General features: G+C 47.7%; 1 protein-coding gene and 1 pseudogene across 5 annotated transcripts in view; both read left to right on the top strand.

Moving 5' to 3' along the window:
• Positions 1 to 4,276, top strand: part of LOC109384381 (eukaryotic translation initiation factor 3 subunit F pseudogene) — a 16,156-nt pseudogene extending 11,880 nt beyond the window's left edge. The window contains exon 2 of the transcript XR_002124388.1: positions 3,068 to 4,276. The product of XR_002124388.1 is annotated as a eukaryotic translation initiation factor 3 subunit F pseudogene (transcript). The remainder of the gene's footprint in view (positions 1 to 3,067) is intronic.
• The window catches only part of BCL2L1 (BCL2 like 1), a 45,520-nt gene continuing 38,754 nt past the window's right edge, over positions 2,987 to 9,752 (top strand). The window contains exons 1-2 of one of the 4 annotated variants that reach the window (XM_019645765.1): positions 2,987 to 3,232; positions 4,621 to 5,296. In XM_019645765.1, coding sequence (XP_019501310.1) covers positions 4,733 to 5,296 — 564 coding nt within the window. In that variant the 5' untranslated portion in view covers positions 2,987 to 3,232; positions 4,621 to 4,732. Of the gene's footprint in view, positions 3,233 to 3,879; positions 4,330 to 4,423; positions 4,536 to 4,620; positions 5,297 to 9,752 lie in introns of those variants that run through there. The other 3 variants (XM_019645764.1, XM_019645767.1, XM_019645766.1) reach the window with 3 other exon arrangements.

The raw sequence follows: 9,752 nt of genomic DNA, 5'->3' as shown, positions 1-9,752 counted from the left end.
AGCTCAGTGGCTGCTCAGCTCGGGCCGGGACTCGAACCGCTGTTGCTCAGAGCTCAAACTCTTGAGCGAGCTCTTAACCAACTGAGCCACTCGGCCGGCCCCTATAATCTATTTTTTACAGTGTTATGCTTTGAGCATTTTCCCACATTATTACACATTCCTCAATTACAATTGTAATGTGTGAATTAACTCCTATAAAACATCATCCTATTTATTGAATTTTTCAGTTTTAACTTTTCTTTCCTGTGTTATAATCTTGCATAAACATCTCTGTTAAAGATAAATCTCTAGCCGCTTTTCACTACTTTAAATTAGATTCCAATCAAACATCATTTCTCAACGATCATTCAAGAGCTGTTTTCAAGGCTCTTCATAAACATTGCAAAATTCCTTTCCCAAAAGACTTTTTCCATTTTTCTAAAATATAAATCTCTTCATATCCTTTCTGTTTAAAAAGACTGGATCCTCTGGTGCCTATTTAGTGTCCTGCACATTTAATGTCCTATACATTTACATTCAGTCTCCTCTACCACCACACCCCTCTTAGCCATCCCAGTTTATTTCTAGAACACACCATGGGGTCACGTTAGACCTCCATGCCTTTTCTCAAGCAGTACCTTCCGCCTAAAATGTCCCTTAACTCCTTTCTCTCCTAGGCAGAATCCTATTCTCCTTTTTTTTTTTTAAAGATTTTATTCTCCTTTTAAGAGCCAGTTCAATTAATCCCATGTCTCTGGGCAGAGCTGATCTGCCCTCTGCTGGGCTCCCAAGCATATCATGAACTTCAATAATGTTAATTTTCACATTGAAATATTCATCACACCACAGGTTTTTAAAAATGAAAGCAGATCATGTCCTACCCTTATTAAAACCCTTCCATGGAACATAATAGGAAGTTCAGAAATTGACCCAAATACACTTGGGACTGTAGATTATCCTAATGGAGACATTTCAAACGAGTTGGGAAAAGATGGCAATATTGGGATAACTGGGTAGTAGTTATTTGGAAAAAAAATTTGGATTCCTGCCTCACACCTTACACCAAATTGAATTTATGATGGAACAAGCGTTAAAATCTAAAAATATGAAACCATATAAAAACTAGAAGAAAAGAGAATTATTTTTATAATATCAGACTGGAGAAGGTCTTCCTAAGAAAAACATAGAACCTGGAAGCCACAAAGGAAAAGACTGATAAATTAAAATACATGCAAAATAAAAAATTTTCCATGGTAATAAATAATAAACTGGAAAAATATTTACAACTTATATGTAGAAAAAAGGATAAAAATTCCTATAAATCCATGAGAAAAAAAGCTGAAAACACCAATTGAAAAAAGGGCAAATGAAATGAACAGAGAATTCACCATAACAAGACCCCCCCAAAAAAAAGACTCATAAATATGAAGAATTGCTCAACTTCACTCTTACTAAAAAGAAATGACAAATAAAAGTGCCTCTCAGTTTTTATCTCTGATTGACAAGGATAAAAATGTTTGATAACACATTGTGTAGTTCAGGATGTGAGGAAATAGACACTATCATACTTTACTGATGGGAGGACAACCAAACTGGTACAACTGCTATGGAGAGCACTTTGCCAATATCCATTAAAACAAATAAAAAACAATTCCATATATTCATTTACTGGTAATTCCACTTCCAGGAATTAACTTAGCAGATAAACTCCCACATATGTAAAATAACAAATGGCCAAGTTATAGTATTATTTGTAATAGCAGAGGATTGGAAACTACCTAAGTGTTCCAAAATAGGGGATTGGGCAAGTAAATTAAGGCATGTCTTTATAAAGTTGTGTGTTAATTTTAAAAATTGAGGCAGATCCAAAATGTAGAGCTCAGCAAAAAAAGATGTAGAAGCTTTTATAGCAAGCTATTGTTTGTGTAAAACATTTATACATATAAATTTCCTTGTGAATATAGTGACCATCTCTGAAAGACCACAGAGGAAAGGAGTTAAAGAGTGATGACCTCTGTGAGGGGAACTGGGAATTAGAAAGTAGGGTGGGAATAGGACTCCTTTTAATGTTAACTGTAGAATTAACATTCAGTGTTCCTGTATCCTATGTTTTAAATCAATCAAATTAACACAAAATAAAACACGTTTCAATGTTTAGAATCAAGTCCAAATTACTTCCACGGTCAGCTTTCCAACCTCCTTTCACACCACATTTGCCCTTCCTCACTACCTTCCCAGTCACATTGCTTCTCCTTCAGCTTCTGGAACATGCCAAGACCTTCCTGTCTCAGGACGTTTTGCACAAGCTGTTCCCTCTAAGTTGATATTCTCTAGGCTCTTCTGATGGGTTTGAATTTTCTTATACTTCAAGTCTTGGGTTCTATATCATCTCTTCAAAGAGGACATCCCTGGCCACCCAGTCTAAAGTAGCACCTCTCCCTTCACCCTTATGATAATACCCTGAATTTACTTTCTTCATAGCACTAGTCGCTATTTGAAATTACCTCATTTGTATATTTTCTTAGTTATGTACTCTCCATCTTAAGGGTTTAAGTTTCCATGAAAGCAGGGACCATGTCTTGTCTTGTTCCCAACTCTATCTTCAGCAACTCAAACAATAAGCATTTGATGAATGAATTTATGCAGCATATACTACAGACCATACACTGTTGTACGGACTTGACACATAACTCCTTTAATCTTTACAATAACGCAATGAGGGAGCTTGGTATTTACCCGTTTTATTTAAGGAAAGTGAGGCACGGAGCAATTGAGTAACGACCAACTGGCAGAGTTAGAATCCCAAATATAAGGTTCTTAGGCACAACGCGATGCTTTTTCGATATATAAGCGGACGGATGGATGAAACTGACTAAATGAATGAATGGAAATGTGAAGGGGGGGGTGCGCGGGCGCGCCCCCGCCCCCGTGCGCGCCTCCGGATTCCCGAGCTCTACCGCAAGGGGGCGCTCTCTCCCAGGCCTTGCCGCCAGTCCTCAAGGCGCGCACTCCTTTTGCGTCTCGGGCTCGCGCGCGCTGCCGCAGCACCGGAAGTGACTGAGCTTGCAAGTTCCCCCGGTCTCTTCAGGGGAAACTGAGGCCGGCTCGTTCAGAAGAGACAGCGCAAGCAGCCCGCCAGGTGGGCCGGCCTGGATCCGCGGCGCGGAACACAGCCGCGAAGAGCCCTCGCGTCTGGAAGCGACCTGGCCGAGGAAGGGGGGATGTGGCCCCCCACTGCTCGCAGGGCTTGCAGGTGAGAGTGCCGCCTCCTCTGTGCGTGGCAGGCGCTGCGCCCAATGGGAGCCCTCGCCGTCCCGCTTCCGTGCAGACTGGACTCTCTGATTGGCTACGCTGGGCGGGCCGCCGGGGGCGAGACCCCTCCTCCCAGAAAGGTCTAGGGGGCGCCCCTGAGGGAGAGCGGTTGCCTAGCAACGGGGCGGTGGCCCGGCGGGTACCCGGCCCTGAGCGCGGGAGAAGCCGCGAGGCCGCAGCCCACCCACCCCGGGCCTCGGAGAGCGGCAGCCCCCGGCCCCCAAGCCTTCCCGGGGGCACGAGGAAGCTGCCTCGGGCCTGGCCCCAGGAAAACGTGATCTTGGCTGTGGGGGGCCTCGAGCAGGCCTCGACCCTTCTCCCTGACCGGAGAAGAGGCCCGGCGCCTCATTCTCACCCCGTCTTTGTGCAGGGCGCCGGCGGCCATTGTGTCCGTACGGGGAATGGAGGACCCGGCAATCCCCCACCGCCACCGCCGCGTCCAGGGCCTTTGGGGAATTCAAAGAATACCAGCGGCGTTTCTGGGGGGTCCCCGGCCTTCAGCCTCCCGGAAAGACCCGAGGATGGCCTTTCCGAAGTCAGACCGCAGATCCGAGGCAGTTTCCCCCTCCCTGTGTCCCTCATCGAAACCTTGAGCCCCATTGAGAAGTCCCTTCAGGGTTTCGGAAGCCTCAACCTGGGCCGGTACTTAAATAGAAAAAAAAAAAAAAACCCTAAGCCCCACACCAGCCACCTCTGGGAGAATTCTCCTGGCTCCCAGTAGGAGGCGGAGGGAGAGCCAAGGAGCGTGCTACAGCGAGGGGGCTGGGCTCCCAGTGGCAGGAGGCCGCCCTCGTTCTGGGCGATGGAGGAAGAAGCTAGCGAGGCGACGGGTTCGTTAGCTTCGTAATTCCTGTGTCGCCTTCTGGGCTCCCAGCCTGCCGGGTCGCATGATCCTTCCAGCCGGAGCTGGTTTTTTTGCCAGCCGCCGCGAGGCTGGCTGAGTTACCGGCATCCCGGCTGCCACCTCTTCTTCCGACCTATGATACAAAAGATCTTCGGGGACTGCACCTGTCTGCCGTCGCTGAGACGGATTTGAATGTAGGTGGTGCGGGGGTGGGGGTGGGGGGCAGACTTCTGCCCATGGGGGTGACTTTCCGAGGAAGGCATTTCGGAGAAAAGGGGGTGGCTGGGGTAAAAAAGGCCGGTATGATGATTCAGAGCCCGCTGATTATTTTAATTCGACTTCATTGAACTCTGGGAAGCTAGACCCAGACCTTGAAAGAAACCAGTTCTTGTACCTGGAGGTACATTGGGATGTTGTAGATTAAATGGTATGCATATTAATTTTCTTCTTTCCTGAAGCTCTTTTTTTTTTTTTTTCCTCTTTAGAACATTATCTAGGTTTTGGATCTCAGAAGACAACCACTAAGCAGAGACCAGACTCAGTGAGTGAGCAGGTGTTTTGGACAATGGACTGGTCGAGCCCATCTCTATTATAAAAATGTCTCAGAGCAACCGGGAGCTGGTAGTTGACTTTCTCACCTACAAGCTTTCCCAGAAAGGATACAGCTGGAGTCAGTTTAGTGATGTGGAAGAGAACAGAACTGAGGCCCCAGAAGGGACTGAATCAGAGATGGAGACCCCCAGTGCCATCAATGGCAACCCATCCTGGCACCTGGTGGACAGCCCTGCGGTGAATGGAGCCACTGGCCACAGCAGCAGTTTGGATGCCCGGGAGGTGATCCCCATGGCTGCGGTGAAGCAAGCACTGAGGGAGGCAGGGGATGAGTTTGAACTGAGGTACCGGCGGGCATTCAACGACCTGACATCCCAGCTCCACATCACCCCAGGGACAGCATATCAGAGCTTTGAGCAGGTAGTGAATGAACTCTTCCGGGATGGGGTGAACTGGGGTCGCATTGTGGCCTTTTTCTCCTTCGGTGGGGCGCTGTGCGTGGAATGCGTAGACAAGGAGATGCAGGTATTGGTGAGTCGGATTGCAACTTGGATGGCCACTTACCTGAATGACCACCTAGAGCCTTGGATCCAGGAGAACGGCGGCTGGGTAAGGACCCACGTCCCTTGTGTGTCCCCTTTCGTTGGCCTCTGGTCAAAGAGATCCCCAACAGCCTTTCCTCGTATCTCTTTCTGTTGTGCTGGGTGATTATTGGACATGTTGTTTAAGAAGACTTAAATTGGTCTCATTGCACCATAAGAGGTTAATTGTTCTGAAATACAGATGACCTAGTTTGTGAAGGACCAGACATCTTTCATTCTGGTCACCCTCATGACCCCACTCTTTCATACTTGTGTTCCAGTTTCTCAGCAGAGGAAAACATAACCTGTGTGTTCGTTTGTCCCAGAACCTTTGAGAGTGGGAAGTTAGCCCAGTGTTCCCCTCAACCTGACAATGGCTCACCACACAAAAGGGTGATGAGTATAATGCCTGAAGAGAACATCAGTGACCCACAGCCCCTCCATTCTTATTCCCCTAGGGATGCCAATCCTTTCCTGGGCTTCTCTCCCCCACGTCAAGTTCTCTTTATTTCAGAGTTTGCATATCCGATACTCCTCTCAGAAAAGGGCATGGTCAGGCAGGAGTTCCCACTGGCTTGGATGGCTGAGGATTGTCTCATTTGAGGGCAGTGACCAGTTGTGTTTGTGCCGCACCTGTGTTCATTTGCTCTGAAGTGTGCAACTTTCCGCGTGGTCGGCCTGTTTGCAGAGCTCTTGCTGTGTCACGCACTAAGTCCCGGACTTTGTACCTCGCTGCCTGGGGTCCCTTGGTGAGCTCCAGCCGTTCTGCCTGTTGCTTTCCTGCCGGGGCTCGGGGGCTTCTTCACGGAGCACTGTTTGCTGGCAAAGGAAGAAGCCAGTCTGTGGCACTCTATGGGACATTGAGATTGAGTGACTGACTTGGGAATCAAACTGACATGGGTGTGAGTCCTAGCACTGTGGCTTAACTAGCTGTGTGACCTTGGACAGACCAGTTTACCTTGAGCCTCAGTTCCTTCCACTGAAAAAATGTGACAAGCCCTTCTTGTCCTGCAGGGTATTCGAGCTCGTGTGAGCACAGTGACTGATACCAACAAGTTTGCTGTAGTAGTTGTTATTAGTCCTAGACACTCTTTCTAGGTCCAGGAGTCATGCTTCATTGCTTCCCAGAGAGGGAGAATTCTCTTGCCCGTCAACAAGTCAAGATGAGATGGTGGTGAGAGAGTCTTTACCGGTGGTCATTGTAGGCAATTGTTGCTCTCCTACAGCAAACTCAGTCCTATTTCCTTGCTATCTCCCTGCCTAGGGAAGGTACAGGGCTTGGGAGAGAGATTCTGTCCCCTCACAATACCCCCCAAATTGAGCAGGCTGTGGGAAATAAGTCATCTATTGAAGAAGCTGAAGTGGAAGGGGCCATGCACCGTGGACTCAGGAATGTCAAGAATGCAATTATCCATAGGCTGGGCCTAGGGCGTGGCAGGCACTTCAGTTCTCTGAGCAGAGAACTGAGTTTGCCCTGGAACCCCACCCCCTGTTTTATTTCCCATTTCTTTGCAACTTCATTAACTCTTCCCACAGCCCATTCTTGTAAAAGGCAAAGGGGTCACATCATTAGAGGTCAGTTGACTGGGGTGGGCTTGGGGGAGCTAAAGGTGGAGGGCTTTCCTGAGCTAACACTGATCAGACTTAAAAGCCATTCTGTAAATGAACTCCCTGGGGGGATAAATGATTAAATAGTTCCTGTTGGTTTGTGTGATGACCTCTCATTCACTCATGCTTTGATTTTCTTTGGGGGCAAATATTTGTTCAGCTGATTACAGGAGGGACAGGATTCCAGTGCTTCAGACACACCCTCTGAGGCATCTCCAAGTAGACTTGGGCCATTTGCCTACTTTGCCTGACTATTGTCTTTGGCCAGACTAATACCAGGTGGGTTGCCAGCTATTAACAAAAGGCAATCTGGGAGAGGTGCCTGGGCTGCCTGGCACCAGAGAGTTGCCAGTCACCCAGTGTTGCACGTGGAAAGAAGTTTTAGACACAGCAGCACTGGGCAAGTTCATTAGACAGCCGCTGGATTGAAATTCCATTTTCTCTTTTTTGCTCAAGAATTACCAGAGCCGGTTGGACAACATGCCATATGTAACTTCCTCTTGGTGAATGGAGGGGATGTGTGCTGAAGAGCTAGTTCTGTCAGAACCGTTTCTAGGCCGGGAGGTAAAGAACATTTGACTCAGGATCCTTTGGGTAGAAGGGACCTGCCCACTTCTCTCTCAGGCACCACCCTGTTTGAGCTGACAGACTGGCGACTGCAGCGCCATCTCATTACCTTCCTGGAAGCTGCGGCTGGGGGATCCATAAGTGTGGGAGTTAGGGGTCATCCCACCCTTGGGTATACTCTAAATTTAGCATCCCTACAGGAAAGGGAAAGGAAAAGAGCCTGTATGGACTACATCTTGTGTTTGAGGCATTGTGTTAGGTCTTTTACTTATGCAACTAAAATTTACTGAGCATTTACTGTGAGCCATGCACTGTGTTAGATGCTGGCCATAAGCCAGACATGATACCTCCCCTTCATAGACATGACATGCTATTTTATGTATTCCACACAATAACCTTTCCAAGGTCGGTAGGCTTATTCTCAGTTTACCTGTGAAGCTCCTCTTACCTAAGTGACTGGCCCCAGGTGTCCCTCAGCCAGTTAAGTGACTGAATAAGAATTTATACATAGGTCGGCCTGACTCCAAAGTCAAATTCTTTCCATCCATATCAGGTTGTCCTAGGAGTAATAAAGTGATCCCAGCATGCTAGCACAGAAAGCCAGAGATGCTGTTGGGCCAAGGAAAACATACCTGTGGAGGTGCTCAAACTGGTCTGTGATCCTGGTATTGTTAGGTAGCTGCAGGACACACCATGCCTTTGTTGGCAGTAGCAGGTTCCCAAAGGCATGTGTGTAGCCTCAGATTCTGACACTGGTAAAGCTCAAGTGGGTGTCGGGTTTGCCCAGTCAGAGTGGGCTTCTTGTTAATTTTTGCATCGTTAAAACCCTCTCAGACCCTACCAATAGCTAAGAGTCATGTGCATATAGGGAGAAGGTGGTCTGCTCCAGGTATGTCTATAAAGACTGGAATTCCAGACTTAGAGCCACACCACCGCCTGCCTGGAGTCAGCTCTGGAGTCAGCTGGCAAGATGCTGAACCTGTTTGTCTCATGTTCATCCATCTCCCCCACCTGTAAAATGGAATAATGATAGCCACCTGCCGTAGCTTGACTCTAGTAAAGGATCTAGAACAAAGGGCATCCCTGGGCCTTAATTGTAGGGTAGAAGCACCCCTTTTCATGAATAGCTAGCTGCCTGCCTCTGAAGACTGAACTTTGCCCCCCGAGTTTCTGAAGAAACAAAGCCAGCCCCTGAGATACCCAGAATGGTGTTGTGTTGTCGGAAAAGTCATGACGCATTTTTGCAATGAAAAACAGAAAAATAACGTCATGACTTTTCCGACAACCCAATATATAATGTGACCTTCCCTGAAGGGTCAAGTGTTCCTGGGGCTTTCCAATGGGAATGTGGACAGTTATGGAGTGAGGACCCTGGTGGGCCAGGCCATTTTCGGATCGCTGCCCCTGGGAAACCTCGTAGCTAGATGGAAACACCATTTTTTAGAGCAGTGAATAGTGTGTGGGGGAGAAAACATAATTTGGCCTTCCCCAGGGTGCATGGCTTACTGGTCTTCTAGTTTCTGTAGATTTCTTCTTGTCTGTTCTGGCTTCTTCAGTATGGATATACGTTTAGCTGAAACACCTCAGCGACCTTTGCAGAGCTCAGCAGCTGTTGGCAATTCTGCGGTTTTCTGAGGAAACCCCATTAGAAACCCCAAATGTGGAAATCTTTAGTAATCTCATTCAGGTCCCAAAGTGATAGAAGTAGAAATGTATTAGGGGCTCCCCCTCCAAGCACCCAGTTCTTCTGGATGTACATTGAGGTTGTTATCACCATCACAGGGTTTTCCAGACTTCCTAAGACTAATTTCCCCAGTAGCCCTATAGAGCCCTTCAACTTCTGATAGGAAATTACCCAGGTATTTTTTCGGGGCCCCCAACGGAACCCAGAGGGTTTTCTTGACTTTTGTGTGGGAAGTTAACAGATTTGTTTGGGCTGCAGGAAGCAGCAGTTGTTAGCTGTCTCTTCCCCAGCAGGTTATCTGTCCTAAGGCCAGTGGGCTTGAGTGTCCTCCTCTGTGCCCGGCCTCCCTGGTTTTTCCAGCACCCTCAGCCTTTTATCATGGGGCTTTCTTTCAGCAACCTTGGTTTTGTTTGGGTTTAGCATGGATAGGTTTAGGGGTAATTTCCAGTGAGCTGCTGTTCTACAGAAACATAATCTACTACCTTAATTAGCAGGACCCTGTCCCCACCCCAACCTCCAACCTAATTCCACGGAGTCCTCCCTAAGGACTCGTCTCTTTTCTTTGAAGGAGTCACTCTGCTCCTGGATCCACTTCTCTTCTGTTCCTTTAGCCAACAGTCATCTT

Source organism: Hipposideros armiger, unplaced genomic scaffold (genome assembly GCF_001890085.2).
Source record: "Hipposideros armiger isolate ML-2016 unplaced genomic scaffold, ASM189008v1 scaffold_94, whole genome shotgun sequence".
Taxonomy (NCBI): Eukaryota; Metazoa; Chordata; class Mammalia; order Chiroptera; family Hipposideridae; genus Hipposideros; species Hipposideros armiger.
The sequence above is the reverse complement of the archived record's forward strand: the minus strand, read 5'-3'. Positions and strand labels throughout refer to the sequence as shown.